The 26,597-nt window shown below is 42.9% G+C and overlaps 1 protein-coding gene across 7 annotated transcripts in view; it reads left to right on the top strand.

Annotated features, from left to right (window-relative positions):
* enah (ENAH actin regulator) overlaps positions 1–26,597 on the top strand; it is a 117,137-nt gene that overhangs the window by 72,457 nt on the left and 18,083 nt on the right. For 6 of the 7 annotated variants that reach the window (XM_035995680.1, XM_035995679.1, XM_031321095.2 and 3 more), the window contains exons 4-5: positions 11,319–11,391; positions 21,060–21,346. In XM_035995680.1, coding sequence (XP_035851573.1) covers positions 11,319–11,391; positions 21,060–21,346 — 360 coding nt within the window. Of the gene's footprint in view, positions 1–7,715; positions 8,244–11,318; positions 11,392–21,059; positions 21,347–26,597 lie in introns of those variants that run through there. The other variant, XM_035995681.1, reaches the window with a different exon arrangement.

The raw sequence follows: 26,597 nt of genomic DNA, 5'->3' as shown, positions 1-26,597 counted from the left end.
TCATAAAGTCACTTTCTTTGCATTCATTTGATTCCCAGTTAAGATCCACTGGTAAGAATTGCTTTCCATTGTTAATATGGACTTAAAAACAGTTCTGAAATGCAAAATAATATAATTTTAATCATGTGATAAAATATGCGATTAATCGCGATTAACTATATAAATTCAGCGATTAATCACAATTAAAAAAAATTAATCGTTTGACAGCCCTACTTTTAACATCTTAAACCCCACAACTCATTACATTTTATATTTGCTGTGCAGGCAAATACGTTCTTATTAGGCGCATCAGGTTTCTTTGTCAACTGCTGTCTGTTACACCTGCTGCACACAGGGTGGTATATAGATTTAACATTTGGGAGAAAGAGAGCACTGGTATCTGAATCATTATTAGAAAAGAAAAAGTTCAATCTGTGTATACCAAATGTGTCAGGGTGAATTTGGGGAGAATGGGTATAAAATAAAAGTGATACAGATATACTGTCAACTGTCAGACAATCCCAATAGGGATTAATGATATTATCAATTAATGTGTTGAATCTGTTGAATAATGAATACATTTTTGGTCAATGTCCTTGTCCCATCACAAGTTGCTTTGTCGAAACAACAGTTATTTAGTTTACTATCATACAGTAAAACAAAGAAAAACAGCACTTTTGTGGAATTCTTTCCATGAAAAATGACTTAAACAGCAATGTATAATCAAAATACAGTAATTGCAGGTCTGGATGCTTTGACCCCCCCTTGTTGTTTGTCAGGTCCAGCATGCTAACCCCCCAGGGAATACCCCAGAGTTTACCTTGCCCTTCTAGGCCGTCTAATAGGCCGGCCCACTTGTTGCCGGGCAGATCTGAAACTATAATAAGTTCATGTTTGCAGCTTGTGTGACTCTGACACCTGATATGCCATGTCACTGAGATATTCTAACAGGAGGTGAGGATGGCTGAGGTATAGATGTCACTCCTACTGCTTTTCTAGACTTCCTGACTCCCCGAGCTTTAAAATGATCCCTCCACTTGTAGAGATAGATAGACACAGAGGCAGATGGAGAACAGCTCTGTTCACACTGGATGATAATACTAACCCTGTGTGAAGCCAACTTAAACTTCATTCAGGGTATGAAATGAACCAAGATCATCATCCTGTGTTACATGAAACTCTAAGGTTCACTCATCAACTCCTACATTATTTACCAGGGTTCCCAGAGGCCTCACTGCCGCAGAATTTGTGGATTTAGAAAAATATAAGGAGGTATTTTCTGAAATGGAAATACTTAGAGTTTTTTCTTGTTAATGAAATGGAAAATCATCAGTTTGGCTAAGAACGTTGTCAGAGCAGCAGTTTGAAAAGAAATGACTGCTTTACAAGATGAGGCTTATGACATAACTGTAAAATGTTGAGTCCTTGCATCACAACAAACAAGACATTGAAAGTCATTGAAGTCCTTAAATTAGTAGCAGTGTGTGAGCTCTGAAGTCCCTACATACTGTATTAATGGTGAGGCAGGTTTAAAGTAATAAAGGCGTGGATAAGGTCAACAGAGGTAAGGGACAGAGGTGGAGAGAGGTGGAAGCCAGATAGAGAATTTGAAGCAGGTCTGTGTGTGCCAGGTTGGCCGTCTAGTATAATGGTTATTGATGGAGTGTCCTAATCAGACCTCAAAGAACCATGTCACCTGTTGCTGCTGAAACACCGATGTCAGCAGGAAGCACGGAGACAAAGCAGCCAAGGAGCCATTAGGCAGCCACATCCCAACTGTGTTACAAAAGGAACTTTATTTCTTCATACATTCTTGTGGTTGTGCCTGCAATGCAAACTGTTTGGTAATCAGTCTGCAGTCACAGCTGGTTTGGGCTCCTACTTCTGGGCCCAGATTGAATAACTGTCTCAGAGTAGAGATCAGTCAAAAATCTCAAGAGTACCACGTATTTGGTCCTACTTTTAGGACTAGGAGTAAATGCAGTTTATCAACTCTCTGAACCTGGAAATGACTCCTATCTCTGCCAATAGGAGAGCTCTGTTAGGAGCTGCCAGGAGAGGGCTGAATCTTTAATGACAACAAGCTTCTTCACAACCACAACTCTCTCTCTCTCTCTCTCTGTCTCTCTCCCTCCCTCTCTCTCTCTCTCTCTCTCTCTCTCTCTCTCTCTCTGTCTCTCTCCCTCCCTCTCTCTCTCTCTCTCTCTCTCTCTCTCTCTCTCGCTATCTCTGTCTCTCTCCCTCCTCTCTCTCTCTCTCTCTATCTCTCTCTCTCTCTCTCTCTCCCTCTCTCTCTCTCTCTCTCTCTCTCTCTCTCTCTGTCTCTCTCCCTCCCTACTCTCTCTCTCTCTCTCTCTCTCTCTGTCTCTCTCCCTCCCTCTCTCTCTCTCTCTGTCTCTCTCCCTCCCTCTCTCTCTCTCTCTCTCTCTCTCTCTCTCTCTCTCTCTCTCTCTCTCTCTCTCTCCCCCTCCCTCCCTCCCTCCCTCCCTCTCTCTCTCTGTTTCTCTCTCTCTCTCTGTCTCTCGCTGTCTCTCTCTCTCTGTCTCTCTCTCTCTCTGTCTCTCTCTCTCTGTCTCTCTCTCTCTCTCTCTGTCTCTCTCTCCCTCCCTCTCTCTCTCTCTCTCTCTCTCTCTGTCTCTCTCCCTCCCTCTCTCTCTCTCCCTCCCTCTCTCTCTCTCTCTCTCCCTCCCTCCCTCCCTCCCTCTCTCTCTCTCTCTCTCTCTGTCCCTCTCTCTCTGTCTCTGTCTCTCTCTGTCTCTCTCTCTGTCTCTGTCTCTCTCTCTCCCTCTCTCTCTCTCTCTCTCTCTGTCCCTCTCTCTCTGTCTCTGTCTCTCTCTCTCTGTCTCTCTCTGTCTCTCTCTCTGTCTCTCTCTCTCTCTCTCTCTCTCTCTCTCTCTGTCTCTCTCTCCCTCTCTCTCTCTCTCTCTCTCTCTCTCTCTCTCTCTCTCTCTGTCTCTCTCTCCCTCTCTCTCTCTTTCTCTCTCTCTCTCCCTCTCTCTCTCTGGTGTTTCTACGTAACTCAATTCACATCAACAGTATATGCAAATAACTTTAGGGTTGTGGAGAGAACCATCTGGAAGGGCTTTGAAACATTTCTTTGAGCTGCTTTTTAATGCTCATTGATCTAGTTAAGAATGTAAGTAATAAAGCCTGTTCCTCAGAACGGGAAGTCTCTCTTTAGATGAAGTGTGTGGCTCTTTTATTTGTGATTCAGGATCAGGTTTAACCTCTGAAGCTGTCTTCGGAGCGTACACCACATCCATGGCGCTCACCGGCTTCCTCTGGGCGTGCTCGGTGTTAGGTGACGGCATCATGGATCCCGTTCTCCAGGAACGCCTTCAGCATTGCGGGTCTCCTCCTAGGTCAGATGAGCTTGGAGAACCCATGAGCTTCACTCGGCCGCGGCGAGCTAGACAGCTGGTTTGGTGATTCCCTGGATGTTATCACGGAGCACTTTCTGCTAGCTATTCACAACGCTGCTACTGCTGCATCACTTCACAAACTACGGAGCGGCCCGAGGCCCAAATCACAGAACGCACGCAAGTTTCACAGTTTGCGTTAACTCGTTATTATTGCTCTTTCAGTGCTTCATACATATATGTCCTTACCTGGATGTCATCTGATGATAAAGGATATCATATCTGAAATTCATTTGTATTTCTTTATTTCAAATTATAGCAGAGTAATCTTGTTAGAGACACTAGTTGACATCACAGGATCAACATAAGTTAACGAATGGTGTTGTTGAAAGGGAAAGATGTGAGGAATGCCCCAGGCCGCAGATCATTATCATATTCAATATTACACAGCTCCATACACAACACTACAGGCTTAAATGACATATGATTTAAATGTGCATAAGCATTTATTGTTTACTTATTTACTGTGTAAATGGTTTGTTGGTAAATATCATGCCATTTTACATATTTATTAATTTTAGCATTATTATTATTATTATTATTATTCAACAGGTTCTCACACTCATCTCGTAAAATACAGACGCTTGGTCAGGTGCCTTTGTCGTTCTTATTGACGCTAAAAGTCTCCTTTAACGCTATAAGTAAACGCGCTTGGTCGGGACTATTGCCGTCCCTTTTGACACAGTTACGTTTAGGAAAGTGTCGTGGGTGGGCGTACGTTTCTGTGACACGCGGGAGGAAAATAAAAAGCGACTATAGCAAGCGTGACAAGCGGGATGCGAACCCCGCTCTCCTGGGTGAAAGTCCTGTGTTTGTTTGACCCATCCACCACCCCAACCAACCTCCATACGCAGAAATTCGCCCTTACATACTACTCTCTAAATCCTCTCTAACTGCTGCTCTCCCCAGTGCGTTACACAAACACGCCGAAAGACGCCTTTTTCGTCACATCAGACGCTGACAGCCACTGTCCAAACGTCCTTATTTTACGAGTTCGGAATGAGAACGGGTTGTATTATTAGATATTTTTGCATACACAACCTTTGTAACTAGTTACCTTAGCTCCATTATTTCTCCTACACATTAAGCCTACAGTGCTGTTTTCTGCATTTCAAATTTCACTCTTGTCCAAAACTGCTAACCACGAATCCTCATTTCTGCTGAGGGTCTGCATGTTGTACTGTGAATGACCAGTGTCAGTCAGTGGAGGACACTTCATATAAATGTCTGAAGTACGGTATTCTTAGTCTGGAAGGAATCCTGGCTTGATAAAGACGAGCCCAGATCTTCTGGCCCACGGCCACACTTAGTAGAGCAATATACAGTATTTCTATGAAGCAGGTTTCATTTTTCCATTCTGGCTCAGCCTGGGCTGTAGCTAATCACAAGATGTTGCTACAGATGCTTGGACGTTGACATCATGGGCAAAATATGATACTATGCTGTGGATTCTAGCTTTTAGAAACAGCATGTGTCTGCCCTGTAATCCTGCTATCTGTGCTTTGACCAGACGGTCTAAATAAACCTGGACGTGGACATATATGTCTTACAGTCAGGTTCACTTTGACAGTTGCATTTTGTCTGTGATTGCAGAGTGTGTACATCATTGAGCTCTGAGTTACTGGCCTCAGGTCCCACTGGAGACACACATGCTAAAAATGTACACACTCATCATACTGAGTCCACCACACAGTCTGAGCGTCAGATGTTATTCACCAGCCCTAGGTGCTCTGTAGTCTGTGGGTCTAGGACGGGATGGTGGATGGACATACTGGACTAATGCTCATCAGCACATGTACACAAAGACCTTGACCTGTTGGCATGGGACAGTGTCTGCTCTTCACTCAGACAAACATAGATGGATGGCAGCTTTGATGACAGCTGATTTCTCTGGGTGGGTCCCTGTCCTCCACCTCTGTCCGTCCATGTCCACCGTCCGGATAAACACTCCATCTCTCCTTTGGTGTTCACTGTGTCTTTTTCTCTTCACGTCACCTTTTGTCTCCTTTTTGTCATCTTTTTTGAATTATTCCTTCCTTTGCTGTGTGTTGTCATTCATAAAGTCTACTGACATGCTGTGGTAGTGTAGTGGTAAATATATCAAATAAACACATAGGCCCTCATTTATGAAACGTGCGTACGACCTAAAACAGGCGTAGGACAAGCATACGCCGATTCCTACACAAAGCAAGGCATTTATCAATTTGAACGTGAGCGTAGGCTGCGATAAAATCTCACGTCTGGTCTGAACTCGTGTACGCAAGTTTTCGAGTCAGTGTGGACTTGCGGTGCAGCATTTAATCAATTTAAAAGGTATAGTGTTATGTTTGGCAATGATACTCAATACAGGAAACATGACGATGCACGACATTTTTATTTATTCTTCAGGTTTTCATTTCTTATATTTAAAGTGTTGTTAATGGCCACAGTGAACAATGAAAAAAGCATGAGAAAAATAAAAGACACTGCATAAACTCTGCTACTGTGTGTCTATTTAAATATAGGTAGGTGTAGGCCTAAGAGATTGCAATATAAGCCTGTATATTACTATTAGGACTATAGCATACATCAAGGATGTATAAATTAAATAAACTTCAGCTGGAGTCCGATTTACCACGGCAACACTGTTGACTGCATCAGTGATCTCTTTCCATTCCCCATTCTTTCTACAGCCTTTAATACCAGTTTTCAGGCTGCCAGATAGTGAACCTGAGATATCAGGGTCTCAGTCTCCACCTCTGAAAAGTGTCTCTTCTCAGCCGGATTACGTCTCGCCATATCGTAAATTGTAGGGGCGAGGCCTCAGAACCCAGAATATATAGGGGTGAATATATAGGGATGTGATATTTAAATTACAATCGTTTCCAGCCGCTGCATTTATCAATGTACGACCATTCTTACGCTCTGATTGGTGTTATACGAACGTTTCATGAATCACACGTGAAGCCTGTCGTAAGATGATTTCTGTGCTCATATCTACACTGGTTTCTACGTTAGGTTGATAAATGAGGGCCAATGTGTGTAATACTTGATCTTCAGCTCATAACGCAAACAACTAATATATCAATCCGTCAAAATAGACAGAAAAAAAACGGAAACTAAGTGAGGAGCGAGCTGCTTCTTACAGAAGGTTGATGGAAAGCCATCATTGGCCGGGGATTTACCGGCGTGCATGGAGAAAATAGCTGTGGTTGTCTCTTCCTGTGTGATAGCCTTCAGGTCTGGGGACCAGGGGGTATACTGAGATTATTGAGAAGGTCCTCCATAACATTAGAGTTGAGTACAGATTCGGACATAGACACTAAACCTATTAATAATGCTCTGGTGTGATGCTCTTTGGTCCTCGTAGCTGATTGGCTAGTATCTTACCTGTGTTCCTATGTTCATAAAGATGTCTCCTGCTCCTGGTGTGTTGGGAGGAGATCAAACTCTCATCTCCATACCTCTCAGTACAGACAGCATTAGCAAACACAGTGACACACAATCACAGCCACAGTCAGTAGAAACCAACAAGGTTTACTTTTTGCATGTACTGCTTTATGTATTATATCAGCTTTTGTTTTTTATTTCCTGGTGAGCAGGTAACTATTTCACATCGACCATCAAACTCTCTGAGGTACTGTGGGGAGGCAGAGGCAGTACAGTGTATTTGTCATAGGTTGGTGATGAAAGGGCATATAACCAGGGTTCCAAATTAGCACCAGCCAAATGCTGGTAAAATATGCAAGTGGTTGGTAGATTTGCTACACTCACCAGCCAAAAAAACAATGGTACTCTATTGAGTGGCTGGTGAAATTTGAACATTGAATAGCCGCTGGTGGACAAAAAAGTTAATTTTGAACCCTGCATATAACCGTGTTAAACTATCATCATTGGGCGCTTTCTCTGCTTCATAGTATTTTGAAATGTTGCTGGTGCTGACATGCAGCCCATGAAGAGATTCTGGAATGTGACTCAAACACACACGCACACACACACACTCAAACACACGCGCACCCACACACACACATGTGCACACACACACACACACACACACACACACACACACACACACACACACACACACACATAATAACACGTAATGATATTGAGGGCAGCAGTGTTGTGTTCTATTCTGTATCCAGCATATGAATAATAGATTGGATCCAGGAAGTACAAACTGGCTGACCAACCCATCAGGTAGAGAGTCCCACCACATCCTGTACGCATATCTCTCTCTCTCTCTCTCTCTCTCTCTCTCTCTCTCTCTATTTCTGTCTCTGTCTCTGCCTTTGTGTTGCGCCACTCTGTTTCTCCTCTTTCTGTATCTCTGTCTGGCTCTCATTTTCTGTCTTTCTCTCCCTCTCTGCCTCTTATTTTCATCTCTCCCTCCCACTCTCCATCTCTCTCTCTCCTCTTCCTTTGTTTCCATCAATTCTAATCTGTTGGAGAGCCGGCACAAAGGCAGGCATTTCAGCGTCATCTTTAAAGGTGTACCATCAGGATATTAAGGCATCAGAGAATAAAGAAGTTGCCCGGCTACCGCAGCAGAAGACGGCTCAATATTTGTATTTGTCTGTTCTTTGTGCAACTTTAGTTCATAACCATCAGTCTGAGCTTTACAAACCTCCAGCGGTGGATGATGCAGGGCTAAGGCACAGGAAATTGAAAGAAGAACGTCCGAGGCCTGAACTATGGTTCTGTATGTGAGCTCCCAGGACTGTACTGGGGGAGCTGGGCTGATGGGGGGGGCTGGCAGCAGGGTGGTGCTGGCACTGAGGCCTGGCAATGGGTCAGACGGGGCCCCACACGGACTGTGGCGCTACGTTTGCTGCCAGAGGAGGCCCACACTGACACTGCCTTCATGTAGGTATACAAAAGGGATGGGAACAGACGTCTGTAGTTGTGTTACTGTGTGTGTGTGTGTGTGTGTGTGTGTGTGTGTCTGTGTGTATGTGTGTGTGCCACGGGTGGTGATGGCGCAGTGGATATGACACATGCCTTTGGTGTGGGAGACCAGGGTTAGATTCCCACTGTGATACATCAACCAATGTGTCCCTGAGCAAGGCACTTAACCCCTAGTTGCTCCAGAGGCGTGTGACCTCTGACATATATAGCAATTGTAAGTCGCTTTGGATAAAAGCGTCAGCTAAATGACATGTAATGTAATGTGTGTGTGTGACTTTGAAAACGTCTATCAGTTGTAGAAATGTTTTTTTTTTTTTTTACATTAGTCCCATGAACTATTATCAGCTTTGCCAAGGAGATATTGAAAACAGTTTGTCCTTGTTCTCTGTCTTCTTCGGTCTGTGAATACCTCCCTTTAGCTTTACCTCATGCCTTCTCTCTCTGTCCTGTCTTTCCCAGCATTGTGTCTGATTGTGTTTTCGGAAGAGGGCCAAGTCTAAGTGTCATTGTCTTGGGTCATTAATTCAATTCTGATCTTGTAAGAACTTCCATTTGACGAGAAGGGAAAATGACTGAAGGCACCTTGAGTCATTGGGTCTAGTGGCTGTTGTGACGTTAACATTTAGAAGTGAGATGCCATAAAAATGACTTATGTTAGATAATAAGATGTGTAATAGGAATGTCAGGCCTGTTTATCTGATCTTAAGTCTTGTCTCCTGCCCTGTTGGCTGCTGCCTGTGTTCTGTCATTAGCACATACAGTAAGCTATTAGAGCAGACAGTAATGCAATTACACCCACAGGCAGCGGAAGACGGAGACAAGAGACCATGTCAGCGATTACAGTTGCAGATATTGGCTGTCTGTGGGCTTAATTCAATACTATTTCAACTGAGCCCATACAAGAAGGTACCCGTCAAGATGGTAATAAGATGAGATGATTTGGATAAGCATGGCAGATAGAGAGCTAGCTCTGTGTTCCCTGGAGATACTGTGCATTATTGTAAATACTCCAGACTGATCTAGCAGAGGTCAGATTGGCTGCCAACATGTTTCTGCATGAGACATATGTTTATGTTTATTAATGTGAACTATGGGATGGTAACAGGGCATTGACCGGTGAGTGTTGTGAGATCATTTCATGGTGCCACTCTCAGAGTTATGTTACAGAGTGATGTGTCTTTTCACTCACAAACCTGCATGTTTTCAACATTGGTCAATAACGAGGAGCGAGAAAAGGTTCCATAAGAGATTCGTTAGTATCTGAGCTTCTCCTGTGGAAAAGTAGCTAATGCCGACACCAATGATGGTGTTAACTAGGGTCAGTGTGTGTGAGCACGTTGGTATTCAGAAAGAGTCATCAGGCTGGCTGCAGCCCAGATTCAGCCTGCTTCTTCTCTTTCTGATGCTTCAGACATTTAACACTTGGCTGAATACTAACTGAAGTCAAATCTGCTCCATCCAGACCCAGAAGCGTGTGTGTGTGTGTGTGTGTGTGTGTGTGTGTGTGTTTGTGTGTGTGTGTGTGTGTGTGTGTGTGTGTGTGTGTGTGTTTATTTCGCCTTTGCAGAAGCAGCTGCTCAGTTCTAGGCTCATAGGTTGATATGAAGTGGATGAGAAGCAGATGGAAACACAGAAAGCTGTCTTTGTATTTGTGTTGATCCTTCAGGTTAGGCCTAGCCTGGTTGACCCCAGACCCCCTCTCAGTTGTAACTGAGAGGGGGTCTGGACAGGCTTCATTCACAGCCCATTTCCAAAGGGGTGTCACCAACGGATGCCACTCAAATGCCTCTGGGTGCAATTGGATAGTCCTTCAACCAGTCAGAGCAACGATCCGGGTGACGTAGCAGCGACAGCAGCATCAACGGGTTGCTGCGCTTCAGTGGCCGCCATGTTGAATGTAAACAAAAAGCTGCTTGCCGTCGCTGCGTTATCGTCATCGTGTAAAGCCCGCCTCAACGGTTGTGATTGGTGCCTCAATTTGGAAAAATTGGAAATGGGCTTGAATGGGCTCTTGGCCAGACTGACTTGCAGAGCAAATCTTAAATTTGCCGGAAGTTCATCAGGGTTTTCCCAGGCTAGGTTAGGCCCTCATTAGGACTCCATCCTGTCTGTTGGTCTGTCTACATGACAAACACTACCACCTGTTGTACCTGGTGCATTTTTATGTAGAACCACTGAAGATGCCACATGCAGGAAGCACACAGCTCTAATGAGAGTCTGTGCTGATATAGGGAAGAGGTGTGAGTACCCTTTGACATTTTTAGACCAGTGCCAATGTTTGACCTTACTTTGTTAAGTAAACATACATTTGACAAAGCAGTACATGTATGGCATTTTGACTGAAGTGATTCATTATTTTTATCAAAGTAGTTGTCGGTGAACTTTCTGTTGATTGACTAATTGCTTAATCAACTAATCTTTCAGCTCTATAAAACATAGCATAAATACATTTGGTAATCTGAAAGGAGCCATTCTTCACAGTGAGTACTTTGGGGGCGTCTCTGCTCCTGTGCTGCTCCAGAAACTAATGTGACCAAGCTGACCAACACAGACTGTCCCTGAGCTCCCAGACAGAAACGATCAGCGTCCACATACATCGACATGCTCATGCAGTCTGTTGTGTATGCAGGGGGAAGGATTTAAGTTGTACTCTTATATGAAACATGAGCACTGACAATCACTTGATTTTTATTTTAATAACACAGTGGCAACACATATTCCTTTCATTGTATTTAACACACTGTACTTTAATTTCATGTGTAAAAACTAATATTTCCATTAAGAACTGACTGATGTTATAGGCTACTGTTATTTAAAATAGTATTGGTGCTGGGTGAGCTCATGCTTCACTTATTTCCTGTTGTTTTTGACCGTAGAGCTGTGTTTGGGGTGTTGAAATAGTCAGTTATAATGAGGATGTCAGCTAAATGTCTAACAGGAGCTGTGTGTGTGTGTGTGTGTGTGTGTGTGTGTGTGTGTGTGTGTGTGTGTGTGTGTGTGTGTGCGTGTGTGTGTGTGTGTCGCCCCCTACAGGCCCCACATTGCCCAGACAGGGCCCCCAGGTTCAGAATGGCCCCACGCCAGAAGAGATGGAGCTGCAGAGAAGGTAAGGACAAAAGATCACGTCCATTTGGAGGCACCATTGTTTCTTCCATCTGCGTCCCTCCCTCTTCTCCCATTTCATTTCTCTATTTCTTTTCCTTGTTTTCAACACCAATCTATCAGTGTCCCACACACATGTACTCAGACGAAGCCTTGCATACTCACATTTCTTTTTCTTCCCCATACAAGGCCACTCTTTCCCTCAGGTAATAATGAGGCTCTGGAACACACACATACTTGCATACATACACCCAGAGCTGTATTAATGGAGGCCAGCTGTTGGCCAAGGTTTAGAACCTGTTCACCAGAAAGCTTGTTCAAGGATTTATGAGAATGAATTGCCTACACGCACTCTCACATGCAAACACAGGCGCCATGGGCATCTTGAACAGAACTATATTCACACACAGAGACACGTAAACATCTAACTTTAGAATCAGTTACATGAGCCAAACAACGATGACTGATTCAGTAAGCAGGTCAGATAAAGGCCAGCTGCTGCTCACCACATCGTAATGTCATGAATGGCAACGTAACACTAACATAACGTTACATCAGAGTCAAGGAGAAACATCATGAATGCAGATGCTCCCATACGTGGCTTTGATGGTCATCCTATCCAAACATTGTGGAGAGATGTGTAAAGGAGCCAGTATCACCCCACACACCTCTGTCCCGCCACTTGGGTCACTTTCTCAAACCAACGTCCACCAAAAAGTTTATTAGAAGTTAGATTCTGTCCAGGATGAGGGATGCTAAAATATGGATTATTCTAAAACACATGTTCATTCTGTGACCCCTCAGACACAGTCTCTCTGTTTCTCTCCTTCTTTCTCTCTCTGTCTCACACACACACACACACACACACACACACACACAGAAGTAGTGAAGCATTCTTCTGGTCTGAGAGTGCCTGATGGATCCCCCCCCCCTCCCTTTCTTCTTCTTTTCCTCCATCTTTTGCTTTCTCACTTTCACCCTTTTGTCTCTGTTGAACTTCATTTTCTCCTCCCCTCTCCTCCTGGGTTCATAGCAGCAGCTGACAGGCAGACAGGCAGACAGACAGACAGACAGACAGACAGCGGGGGGATCAGTGATGGAGGTGGTCTGCTGATACAGAGGCCAGTGTGCGCCTGCGTGGAGGACAGTGAGAAGAGGATGAAAGAATGGTTGGATCTGCAGCACATTCTGCTTCTTGAAAAGGAAAGCTGACACCCTTTAGGCTTTGGAAGATGTGGAAGGTCTGATGGCCATTGTCAGGTTCTTTTTGAGCAGCTGTTTTGCTGTCAGTAACACAGGGAGCACACAGACTCTTTCAAATTATTCTTTAATCCAAGTTTTGAATCATAAACCTTCTTCAAAGCATTTCCAGGATTTTAATTTGCTACATAAATGACTTTGTAGATGTGTCTGACCTGTTACCAACCTCTCTTTATCTGTATCTAACTAGTGTAACTGTCCCACCTCCTTTTACACTGCTCCAATGGCTTACTCTAGAAATCTAATTTTACCAGCCTTCACAGCACTGCAAACGCTCAAACAGTTAGTTTGCTTGACATATATCACTCCAGATCATTAGTTAATGGAACCAGCTGCCAGCCTCTGTCCCACTATGGAAAGAGGTCTGCTCGGGCTTTCTCTGGCTGGAACAATGTCTAAAGAATATGAGTCTACACAGTCAGCCCATTGTAAAAACACAAAGCTTGTAATGGGGAAAATAACCTGCCTAAGATGTTTGTCAAATGATTTATAACACGGCAGCTAATGTTTGGCTACATCGTACTTCAGTAATGTTTCTCATCATGTGTCACACTGAGCCGTGAAGCCTGATATGGAAGACGGAAGAGAAAAGAAAGAATTGTAGATATGGATGAGGGAGAGGGATGTTCCTCTCGGCCTCATTAAATAAGATGAGCTAACAGTCCTCAGTGGGCACACATGTTCAGCCACTTCCACAGTCATCCTCTGGCTCACTCTGTACACATGGAGATTATTCACCTATGGAGAGGCTGGACTGTTCAATGGTCTCTGTAGTGGAAAATATGATGCACATCTTCTTTTCCTCCTCACTGTCTGTACTCATCTTCCTCCTTCATCACTTTTCATTGAGACACAGATGGATGAAGCTGAGTGGAGCAGGACGGCTGAGTGCAGATAAAGCACCTGTTCACAAATGCAGGGTGCTACTCTCAACTCTCATTAAAAAGACATGAGCTGGAAATAATAGGCTGTGGTATAAAAAGCTGTGTGGTGCGTGGGAGCAAGGCAGTGTGTGTTGGAACAGAGAGGAAATGTGTTACATGGTTTTGAATGGAAGTGAGGATGGAGACATAGTAAGGACAGAGAGTGTTAGCTGGTAGCACACACACACACACACACACACACACACACACACACACACAGCAACATCTGTGAAACCAATATGTTAGCTTGGCTTTTATAACAAGGTTGGGGTTTTAATGTTAGTGGGACAGTTGACACGAATGTGTGTGTGTGTGTGTGTGCGTGTGCACCTAGACTGGATCCTCACTACAGTATGGCCATATGGTCCATCTGGGCTCCTATCCATTCATGCAACATTTCCTGGTTCTGTGAGCCAATCAGGCGAGCCACTGAGTCCAGCTGGCCACACTTCAGTGTCCCCTGGAGATTTAGTACAGTTGTCACTTGTGGCAAAACCTGAATGTGACATCATTTCATCTCAAGGCAACATAAAGACACGTGCTGTGTTAGGGCCCTGCATGGATATTAATGAGCTGTTGCTGCTGAACGTTGCGCAGAGAAAGAAAAAGAAAACCAGAAGGGTATGGGTTTCAAAAACGAGAGGAGTTAGTAGCATCCAACACTCGTCGTCTTTTGAAGACAAATTTGGGGCTGCCGGTCAGCCTCGGAGTGAATGTAAACAACAGTTTGGAAACTTTTGGGAATTCCCTCTGGAGGTAAAACGGCCTGGGTGACACGGACAGCAGCTCACACACAGTAACATTACTGACTATCTGTGGTGGATGTACAAACATACCCCCACTCACAGACTTTTAAAATGAGCTTAAAAAAAAGACACCAGAAACGCAGCTGCAGCACCCACGTTCCCACTGTGTTGTGTTACAAACAGCTAAAGCTAACCTGGGCTCGTTACACAACTAAACACAGCTGCTAAAGGCTAACCTAGCCGCTAACATGAATCCCCCTGTCTCGTTCTCCCTACTGTTGCGTTCAACGTGAGAATGAGACTAACTTGTCTGGATGAGTGTATGTCTTTCCTACTTCTAGAGGGGTTGGTGCTGTGTTAAACTGACTCGCCCAGAATCTGCATGGTTTAGCGTGTGAAGAAGGCTGCCTCGGGACCACGCCGTAGCTTGGCATCCGCTCTGTCGGCGTCCTCGCCGAGCCAGCCCTGCTCTTCCTTGTTTTTGTAGTTCAGGTTTTGAAGGTGTATTTACAAAAGTTTGTGATGTGGGAAAACAAGAATAGTCTTTTCAGCGTCTTTGTCCTCGGTAGTGTTCTCTGTGTAGAAGCGCCTGGCGTGCTGGCGTTTGCCACTGCTTCCAGCCTCTCAATCTCTCATCCACACACCTGCCAATGACACATACACGCCTCCCTAATGTCACGTGTCAGTGTAAACAGATATCCTAATGGTTGTTTTGGTTCATTATGATGTTTTAGGTCAAATGGTTGGTTGGATAAATCGCTCAGCTTTATCTCCACTGCAGAATGATTTCATTTTTGTAGCTAATGAATTCACCTCTAACGATTCAACTGAAAGAATGAAATGGTATTGAGGGCCTTGCAAACCTTTGATCTTTATACCCTTTGACTGCAGATCCTATTATAATGTTATTTGCATTCTGTCATGCAGTACACCTCTTTCCTCCTTTCTTGGCTCTTAATTTTGACAATAAGCCATTTGATGTTCCATTGTTGCCCCAAATCCTCTCTTACTCTACCTCAGAGTGTCTTCAACTCCTGTGGGTTAATGCAAAGAGGAAAGGAATAAATGTGCATGTGCCCATGTGTCTATGTGCATGTAGGTTTTCAGGCCCTGCCGCAGCCCACGCTCCCTTAGCAACGGTTTCCCTGGCAACTCTTGTCAGGAGGAGAGTAAGACGCCAGTTAAACCGTGTATGAGGCTTTTCACAGCTTTGAATCCTGCCGTTTCCCTGCAAGGCAGAGAGGGACTTGGGGGGAAGAGGAACCTGTTTTAGGTCCACCCATCAAAGGCAGGAAATATGTAGACACTGCAGGCAGGGGAGGCATGTAGGAGTCACTGCATTAGTCCTCTGGAAGTGACAAAATACATGAAACGATGCTTATTACTCTTAGTTCATATTAACATTGTTGGCTCTGGAATTTATATTCTTAAAGGGATCCCCTGATCAAATCTGTCTCCATGAAGACATGAAAGGTGGCTGTAAAAGTAATTTACAGTGGTTTCATTCCAACATATTGTGTGTGTGTGTGTGTGTGTGTGTGTGTGTGTGTGTGTGTGTGTGTGTGTGTGTGTGTGTGTGTGTGTGTGTGTGTGTGTGTATGTATGTGTGTATGTATGTGTGAATACATGGGGCACATGAGCATACAGAGCTGTTCAAACCTGACTTGTCAAAGACAGGTGTAACTTATAACTTATTATAACTAATTGCTGCATTGCAATAATTGACATACGATGACAAATATGAATAAAAAAATGTGGAACCCGCTCTGATCTGCCTGATTAGATTTTACTACGGTCACAACATTACATCTTGAGCTGTATGAAGATGTTCTGCTGCTTTTACAGTGCAGAGGATCCCACAGGGACTCTTTCCATGAGAGAAAATATATTACTGTAGCTGAGGGAAGCCCCTCGACGAGACTGGATAGAGTCCTCAGAGACATGACCCTGCCACGCTTCCATCCGCCGTAAATCTAGCGTACCCCTGTGTTTCTGTAATTACATTAATGGACCACTGAGACACCGTGAGAACTGGGACACTGTGTGTGTGTGTGTGTGTGTGTGTGTGTGCGGTCAGGATGGTGCCATGTTGTGTATAATGTTATAGTTTCTCGGTCTCTCTCCATCCATCTCTCTTTCTATGTCGATGGAGAAAGAGACAGACTTTGATAGGGACATCCCATGCTATGCTCACTCTCGTATTAAAAGGAGTAAGGGAGAGGTTTAGCAGACATAAAAAGAACTTTCTGAAATCTCCTTCACACCTTTCCCTTGCATCATATTGCTCATGACAATCCTGTGAAGCTGGATCTGAGCCCTCTGCAGCCATGTCACAGCTAAGCTCTGGGTTTGAGAGAATCAGCTTTGGTGCTACCTAAATTCACTTTAATAATAATAATGCAACCAAACACTGCATTAGGTAAATGCACTGATAAGATCCTTTCCACTGGGTGGAGGTGTGTAAAGGAGGGCACAGAGAAGGATGACCATACCTGATTGTTAAAAGACTCGGCATAACATATTTATTGACTGACTTTCATAGATCAGTCATCTTCTTTGTTCAAATTTCTTTCATTAACCACTTTATAATGTTCAAATTTGTTGACATCCTGGTACATCCATAAACATCTTTCACATAATCATGACAGCTCAGACTTATGTGGCTCTGAAGGGAGCTGTACCCAGCAGACGTTAAATGAGGGTTGTTTGAACGTCCAATCACGATGTCCTGTTATAGTTCAAAATAGTTCCAAAATGAAAGTGGTGCTGACGTCCGGGACGTTATCTGGCCATCTACTGGACATCCTTCCTGGACGTTCTAGCAAGGCCCGATCTAGAAAGCCCTGAATCCGAATCAGAAAAGGATTTATTGCCAAGTAAGTAACACTTAAAAGGGATTTGCCTTGGTTGTGCATACATAAACATATTAAACATTAATATGAAATAAACAAACAATAAATACAGAGACAAATATGTACAACATAAGACTTCTGGCTCTTACAAACAACACAGGATTAAAAGTATGAGACAGGAATCTAATTTCGATGTAGGTATGTGTGCCTATGTATTTGACATGATGTAGTGGGTCCTGAGTCACCCACTGATGCAGCAGGAAGGTGTGTGTGTGTGTGTGTGTGTGTGTGTGTGTGTGTGTGTGTGTGTGTGTGTGTGTGTGTGTGTGTGTGTGTGTGTGTGTGTGTGTGTGTGTGTGTGCGTGCGCGCGCGCGCGCGCGCGCGCGCGTGCGTGCGTGCGTGCGTGCGTGCGTGCGTGCGTGTCATGGAGTATCTAAATAACCTCTGGAACTGTTGGCACTTCATCTTATTTGATATTCTGGAACAAACTAACATCAGCCTAGTTTCCCCTCAGGGATCGAAAGAGCTCTTTCAGCAGATCTCACATATAGTGAAGGTTGCCTCTCTGTCACAAGAACACACTGCTGTGTTTCCCTGCACTGCTGCTGCAGTCTCACACATGCACCGTCCTTCTGCTGACACCCAGTGGTGTACCCTGGATCTGCAGTACATGAAAAGCTCCCTGAACACACCATGCTTCAACATCATTAACATCACATGGAATGATTTGGCATCAAATAAAACACAAATGAAAATATATTTTTGCTCAGACACACAGTGTACGGCAGTCCTCGCTGTGTGTTTTTAATGACTTCTATTAAGACAACAGTAACTGCCCATGGGTCAACACAGACCACACTAATCTACTCCTTTTTACTCATTCTGCCTGTCTTTACTTCAATATTATATATATTTCTGGACTCTGGTCTTGAGTAACACAAGTAATATTGGGACATTTCAGAAGACACAATAGATTCATATGTTGTGAGTTTTACGTGTCTCCTTCTCTACTATCACTATCTCTCTTTCTACTATATATCTACTCTCTCTCTCATCTCTATCTCCTATACTATACTATATATCTAATACTCTCTATTCTCATCTACTATCTCTATATATCTATCTAATCTATAAGATATATCTCTCTACTCTCCATCTCAATCTATCTCCTATATCATAGATACATATCATATAATATCATCTATCATACTATTCATCCTTCTAACTCTCTTATCTCATACTCTATTACCTACTATACTATCTACATGCTACTATCCTAATATATTCTCTCTCTATCTATACATATAATTCTCTAATGTCAATCTATAATATCGTATCTACTCTCTATCCTATACTATCATCATCTCATCTACTATATCTCTCTAATCTCCTTATCTAAACTCCTCTCCTCTCTCTCATCTCCTTTATCTTATCTTATCTTATCGAATACTCATCTCTCTCAATCTACTGTCTCCTCTCATGTACTATCAGGTCTCTTCCTCTAATTATCCTATATTATCTACTCTCTATCTACTCTATCTTTACTTCAGCTCCTCTCTCTCATATATCCTCTCCTCATACTCATACTCCTTCCTCTCTTTCTACTCTCAACTCCTATATAATCTCTTTCTCTATCATCTAATCTCTCTCTCTACTCTATCTCTCTACCCTCCTCTCTACTATCTCATTCCCTTATCATCTATCCTCTAATCTACTTTTGTCCTATACTCTCTTAATATCATCTTCTCTTTCTATAATATTCTATAATCTCGCTCCTCTTCGATATCCGCTATACTATATACTATACTATCTCTTCTTCCTCTCCTCTCATTCCTTTCCTCTCGGTCTCCTATCCTCTCCTGTCTCCTTATCCTTTACTCTCCTGTCTCCTCTCCACTCCTGTATCATTTGTCTATGTTCATCTCACTTTATTAGACTCCTCCTTATCCTCTCCCATATCTCTCTCTATTTTCCTCTCCTCTACCTCTCATCTCTATAATCATCATTTTATAATACTACAATCATCTCTTAATCTATTTTCATTCCTAATCTCCATTATCTCCCTCTCTCTTCTTCTATCTTCAATATACTAAATACATATTACTATATAGCTATAACAATACTATATAACTCTAATCAATGTCACTGATATAACTCTTTTAATTATACTAATTACTAGTTCTTATCATGTCACTTCCTTCATTGTAATTTCCTACTCTAAATAATATATATACTCCTCACTAATGGATACACTCAATAATTAATTTATATAAGATGTCAACTCATATCTATAACTTATTAATATAATAGAAATAAGTAAATTTATATTTCTTAATATACTGTCTAATGTATAATATAATATATCTGTAAGATATAATTCGACTATTAATGGATAACAATACATATAAATATAAGCATATATACTATAATATAATATTAATGGGTCTAATGCAACATAGCCCGTAAAAATAATATAAATCTTCATATAAGAGAATCAGATATAATCATAATATTATATAATATAATAAATAATAAACATATATCTTATATAATACTACTATATATACTATTTATAAATATACACTTATAAGATGTATATACGATAATATCGTATATCATAGAATATATATATAATATGAATATAAATATATATATATATCTAATTGATATTCTATTATAAATGATATTATAATTAGGAATAATATAATTAATATCCTCTAACTATAATATAATATAATGGTAGACTATAATTCTAATATAATGTATAATATAAATAATATAATATAATATATATACTGCTATGTCTTAATATAATATAATTAATAGTCTATTGAGACTTCATATCTATATATTTAAATCCTTAAGATACACTATAATGAGGGTCTCATATATAGATCATCATTATTAATATATTTCTCCCGCGATGACTTGAAATTTTGTTTTTTGTTTAAATAATGAATTATACATAATACTCTCCTATCCTCTTCTCTCCTCTATCTCGCTCTCCTCTCCTCTCCTTTCCTATACTCATCCTCATTCCTCTCTCTTCCCTCCTCTCCTCTACCTCTCTCCTCTACCTCCTCCTCTCTCGTCTCTATCTACTCTCCTTCTCTCATCTCTCTCTCCCTATCTATCTCTCCTCCTCTCTCTGCATTCTCTTCTCTCTCTCCTATACTCTCTCTTCTCTCCTATCTATCTAATCGTCTCTCTCCTCTCCTCTCTCTCCTCTCCTCTCTCTCCTTCTCTTCTCTCTTATCTCTTCTCTCCTCTTCCTACTCCTACTCCTATCTCTCTATCTTCCTCTCCTCTCCTCTCCTTTGTCTCTATCTCTCTCTCTATCTCTCTATCTCCTCTTCTCTTCTCTTCTCTCCTCTCCTCTCTCTCCTCTCCTCTCCTGTCTCCTCTCCTCTCCTCTCCTCTCCTCTCCTCTCCTCTCCTCTCCTCTCCTCTCCTCTCCTGTCTCCTCTCCTCTCTCTCCTCTCCTCTCCTCTCCTGTCTCGTCTCGTCTCGTCTCGTCTCGTCTCGTCTCGTCTCGTCTCGTCTCGTCTCCTCTCCTCTCCTCTCCTCTTCTCTTCTCTTCTCTTCTCTTCTCTTCTCTTCTCTTCTCTCCTCTCCTGTCTCGTCTCGTCTCGTCTCGTCTCGTCTCGTCTCCTCTCCTCTTCTCTCATCTCCTCTTCTCTTCTCTTCTCTTCTCTCCTCTCCTCTCTCTCATCTCCTTTCCTCTCCTGTCTCCTCTCCTCTCCTCTCCTCTCCTCTCCTGTCTCCTCTCCTCTCTCTCCTCTCCTCTCCTGTCTCGTCTCCTCTCCTCTCCTCTCCTCTCCTCTCCGCACCTCTCCTCTCCTCTCTCTCCTCTCCTCTCCTCTCCTCTCCTCTCCTGTCTCCTCCTCCAGGCAGCTTCAGGAGCTGCAGAGGCAGAAGGAGATGGAGCGGGAGCATCAGGAGCGAGAGCGTCAGGAGAAGGAGCGCCTGGAGCGAGAGATGCTGGAGCGCGAGCGTCAGGAGCGTGAACGTCAGGAACAGGAACGTCAGGAGCGTGAGGCGCAGGCTGAGCGGGAGCGCCTGGAGCAGCAGGAGCGCAGCGAGCGGGAGCTGCTGGAGAAGGCTGACAGGGAGCAGCAGGAGCAGTTGGACAGAGAGCAGCAGGACTGGGAGAGAGGGAGACGCATCTCCAACGCCGGTGAGTGATGCACTCTCACACACACACACACACACACACACACACACACACACACACACACACACACACACACACACATTTTGAGTCTCTGACACTATTGGACGAAAGGAATGTGCAGAGTTTTGCTGATTAATGATATGTTAAAACATGAACATGTTCTTGTGCTACTCTGAACAATTGATTGAAACACAGCAGAGCATTCTTATGCAAAGAAAATGCTGCAAGCCAAATGTTTGAATAGGGAGCTTTATGAATGGAGGTAGTTTCTACGTTTTTTTCTAACTTACTCTAAAGTAATAATCTTTGTGTGAAGCTGACTCTGGAGTGAGTTGTGTCCCCATTCCCCAAATGGTATCCTAACTGTATTATACATCAGTTCATTAATTAGTATCTATCAGTCTTAGTACTGTTTTGCCTTCAAAACACAAAATCAAGCGATTTTTAATTTGCAGGATTAGTGTTGTGAGTATATATTTCATTCTGTGTCTTCAGTGTGAAGTGTACGTGCTCAGACCCTGGTTGGATTCAATATGTAGTGTGGAGTTGGGACACGGCCAGTTGAACTTTAATATGATCTAAATGTTGAGCTGTAATATGTTCAGTCTAGATGAACATGCTTTCCAATAAGAGCAGCTCTCTGCCTCAGTGCTAGAACGGTTAGCTTCCACTGTCGGTGCTAAGCTACAGTATGGCTCACACTCTGCTCCTCTGCCCATGGGCTGCACAGGCGCTAACAACAGATTGCTAATCACTGGGGCGTGCTAGTCTTTGCACGTGAGTTTAGGGTTGAGTGCATTATTTTTGAAACATCTTGCACCAGTCACACACACATAACTTCTGACATTTCACACCGACACACACACACACACACACACACACACACACACACACACACACACACACACAGATTCTAAAGTGGAGCTGTGATAGATCAAGACCCCCAGGGGATGTGTGTTTGTGTTTGTTTGTGTGTGTGTGTGTGTGTGTGTGTGTGTGTGTAAAGAACATGCAGCTGTCTATTCTTTCTTTTATTTCGATGTTTTGAGGTGGAGCTACTGTTTTTATGTTGACGTTGGTTTGGTGCCGAGAAGCTTGGCTGCAGTGTGGCTCTGTTGTCTTCTCATGTGTGTGCATGTGTGCACGTGTCCAGATCTGCGTGTAATCACTGCGTTGTGATTGTGTGTTAGTTGTTGGGGAGCAGAGCAAAGCTATGGCCTCATAGTCACATGACCTGCCCAGAGCTACAGAGAGGATGAAAGGAATGATGAAGAAGTATGGGAAAGGTCAAAGTTAAGTGAAAGGAGCAGACGATGAGTGACGCAGGAAGAGATAGTCAGTGTGGAGGTGTAGAGCGGGGGAAGTTGGCACAGGAAGAAGTAAAGCGTGAAGAACAAATCTGGGTTAATGAAAAATAGATGCAAGAGAGAGATTGTGTGTGTAGTGGTGTGGAAGTGGGGATGAGCATTGACTCCAGTTGGAGAGGATAAATGAGCTGTAGACATTATCTGTCAGCTGACTGCTGCTCAGCTGTTGTTCACGTGAATGTGTTCCTGCTCATATTCCTGGTCAGACGCCTGTGACTTGAAGCAGCTGATTGAATAAACCCTACAACATAAAGTTTGAGACAGAAACATTAATATTATGTCAGTGTTGTAGCTTATTGTCCAATGCAGTAATTAATTTGGTTCCATTAAATGTTATTTATAGCGTCAAATCCTAACAGGAGTTATCTTAGGATGCTTTACAGATAAAGTAGGTCTAAACCTGACTCTATAATTTACAGGGACCCAACAATTCCACCCAAGAGCAAGCATTAATTAATTAATGAATTAGTATATAGTGTATGCTAATATACTAATATACTAAATACTGTAGTATCAACCCTGAACAAAAATACACTGCCTGCGTGACGAAAACGTGTGCATGCTAGAAATAGAACTGACGCCTATTTTTCACGCGACACACAAGCGTGTTGGAAGCGTTTCCAGGCAACATAGAATAGGAAAAGATGTTTATATGTCATTTTGACACAAATACATTTAATAAATTGTTTGAAAATCTTGAGGATTTGACATAAATGAAGATATAAATGTCATTAAAAAAAAAAAAAAAATAATTATTGATTTTCAAATATTGCACCTGTCAATACAGAACCAAATATTCTGTACCCTATTTAGCCATCAATAATGCCGACGTTGTCTTTGCTGTAATCAAATCAGTATATATTTATGTTTATGGGAAACATCCATGTGTCCAGACAAGGCTAGCAGCAGCAGCGCTGCATCAGACACCTTTCTGGTGTGGAAAGACAGAGAAAACGCCACGCAGCCGCCACGCAGCCAGCGTGCAGGAGGCCTAAGGACTAGAGAAAAGGGTAGAATGACATCACTGGTAAAGGGAAGTGGAGCAGATGTGAACATGATTAGCAAGTTTACATCATCCTCATACACACAGAAGACATGTGGCAGCGCCTTGCTCCACGGGCGGCTACGCTCAGCGCTACAGCAGCACACAAACAAACAAGGATAGACACATGATGAAACAGAGGAGGGATTTAAATGACATGACACACTGCTTTATGAAGCTCTTTAGTTATGAAATTAATTATCTATGGTGAGAACCTGACCCTGGTGACCCCCCCACAGCTGCCCACTGTACCGTCACATGACAAGACACGTCACCTGACCTGGAGTCATATATAATGATACTAAGTGTGTACAGCCAAGCTTCGAGCTAATTGCTACTGTCAGCATGTTAACATGATGAAGTTAAGCTGCTCACCAGGTTCGCAATCCTAGTTTAGCCTGGTAGCATGCTAACATGTGCTAATTAGCACTGAACACAAAGTACAGCTGAGGCTGATGTTTTTGGTCATAAACCAAAGTATTGTAAAAAAAAAAAAAATAAAATAAAATGTTGGAGAAGGTCAAGTGATCAACAACTTTAGGACACCCAAAATCACCAGTGTGAGCGTCATGGTGGAGCTGAAGTCAGGGGATGCATTAGGTGTTACTTGGTCTTACATTCATAAGGCCTAGTGCCACCAAAGTGTTTGGTTGCTATGATATGGAATATCCGTGGAAGTAAAAATGTGGGCACAAGGTGGAGTAATTCGCTCTGGATGAAGGGAAGGCTGATGCACGCAGGGAGAGAGGACATATGTATATTAACAGACCAGCAGTATTCCTTTTCCTCCGTTATTGTACATCTAGGATGCGACAGTTGGTCTTGTCCTGCCCTTCCTCCACTGTGGGTAAAAAGTGACAGTGACGAGCGCAGCCTTTTATCCAAAGTTGAACATTCTTCAATATCACTGAACAGAAACTGAGCTGATCTCACAGATGCCCTATTCTATGTGCAGGACTGGCTCAAGGATTCATGCCTCATGTTGAACACCAGAAAAACTGTGTGCATGTACTTCTCAAAACGCCAGCTCGAAGTAACCGTGACGTCGGGTAGTCCTTGATCCAACACTTTGTTTCAAAAGTCATGTAAAAAAAGTAGCACAGGTAGTCAAATTTAATCTTCAATATTTCCGACATATTCGAAATAATTTAACCATGGATGTTGCTAAAACATATTTTTATTCAATGATTATTTCTCATTTTGACTATTGCTTGACTACCTGGTCTCTTGCTTGCCCCACAACACTTGCAACCATGGAAAGTCTCTATAAAAAAGCATTAAAAACACTTACTGCTATCCCACCACTATTGTCATGTTATAAAAAAACATAGACTATTGGATTTTCGAAACATGATCAATTTGAAAATGGCCTGTTTGATATACAAGGTTCTACATTCCCTCGCTTCTCCACCATTGAAGGACTTTATCAAATCTAAAGAAAATTTGCAGAGGACCACTCAAGCCTCTACTAGAGGAGACCTGATAATACCCCACAGGCGTACCACCTTCAGTCAGACGGTTCTGTCTGTCCGAGGTGGGGACCTGTGGAATAGTCTTCCTCTAACGTTGAGAGAATGCCCTACATATAGCTCGTTTAAAGTTCAGTTGAAAAAATGGCTATGGGCAAACCAAAGTTGCACACATTAGTGGGTATGTTGTATCTTTTTCTGAATTTCTTTATTTTGTAATGTGTATATGTATTTTTGAAGTTGAATGAATTTTTAAGTCATATGTGAATATTGTATATAGGGCTTTTGTTAATTTATTGATAAACGATGTACTTACTGTAGATGTAAATTTTATTATGCAATGTTCTGTGACCTGTGATCTTAGCCCGTGGGACTACAGATGGAAAGTAGCCCTTGGCTACAATCCGGCATGTTTACATGCATGTATTGTCCCAAGCACTGTCCCAATCAAATAAATAAATAAATAAATAATAAAAAAATAAAAAACATGCAGCGCTCAGTGCAAAATACACGCTCACTGCCTCCTCGCGCCCACCTCATGTTTGTAGCTCTGTAGATGATTTAGTTAATCTAGAGCAGGGGTTCTCAACCTTTTGCAAGCTGGGCCCCCCCAAAGCTGGTTCATTACATTCATTCATCGTACCTTAGAAGCTTTTTTGCAGCTGGTGGTGCGTCGGTTACCTTGTTGGTCCTCACTAGAAATCTCTCCATTTTGTTTGGTTTTGAAATAATTTGGATGTGGATTAATTGTGTTTTCAATAAAGTTGAGATGATGTAACGATGTGTGCGTGTGTGCAGCCTGGACACGGAGTGGTGTGTGTCTCCTCTCTGCTCTGACTGCAGGCTGGGACTGCTGCGCGAAGCTACTGAGAGACTGATCGCCTGTGAGGGCTTTTGGACAGGGGAGGGGCTCACGGCAGCACCCGCTGCTCGTTGAGCACATAACTGCAGAGTGATACGTGCTTTCGAGTCTCCAAACACCACAAAAGTCTCCTATAACACCAGTTAAAGTTGCTAGATTTGTCGCTAGTCGCTTTTAACAAAAAAGTCGCCAGGAGGATGATTTATTTTACAGTGCGGAGGCTCCACACAGAGCTTTCTCCGTAGCCTACAAAAGTGTCCTGATGTTTATACTTGTGCACTGGTGTGTGCGTGAGCCAGCGTGTGTGTGTGTGTGTGTGTGTGTGTGTGTGTGTGTGTGTGTGTGTGTGTGTGTGTGTGTGTGTGTGTGTGGTAGAGGGAGAAGGGTGAGAGTGACAGCGTTTAGCTTTAGAGCGAGTACCGACTCTAGAGTCATAGTGAGAGAAACAAAGTGTCTCCTCTGTTCTTTCTGACCACGGTGGGAAATCTGGAGCAGGAGAAGTTAACCCTCTCCT

The sequence above is a fragment of the Sander lucioperca genome, chromosome 19 (genome assembly GCF_008315115.2).
Source record: "Sander lucioperca isolate FBNREF2018 chromosome 19, SLUC_FBN_1.2, whole genome shotgun sequence".
Classification (NCBI taxonomy): Eukaryota; Metazoa; Chordata; class Actinopteri; order Perciformes; family Percidae; genus Sander; species Sander lucioperca.
This window is presented reverse-complemented; position numbering and strand designations above follow the sequence as displayed.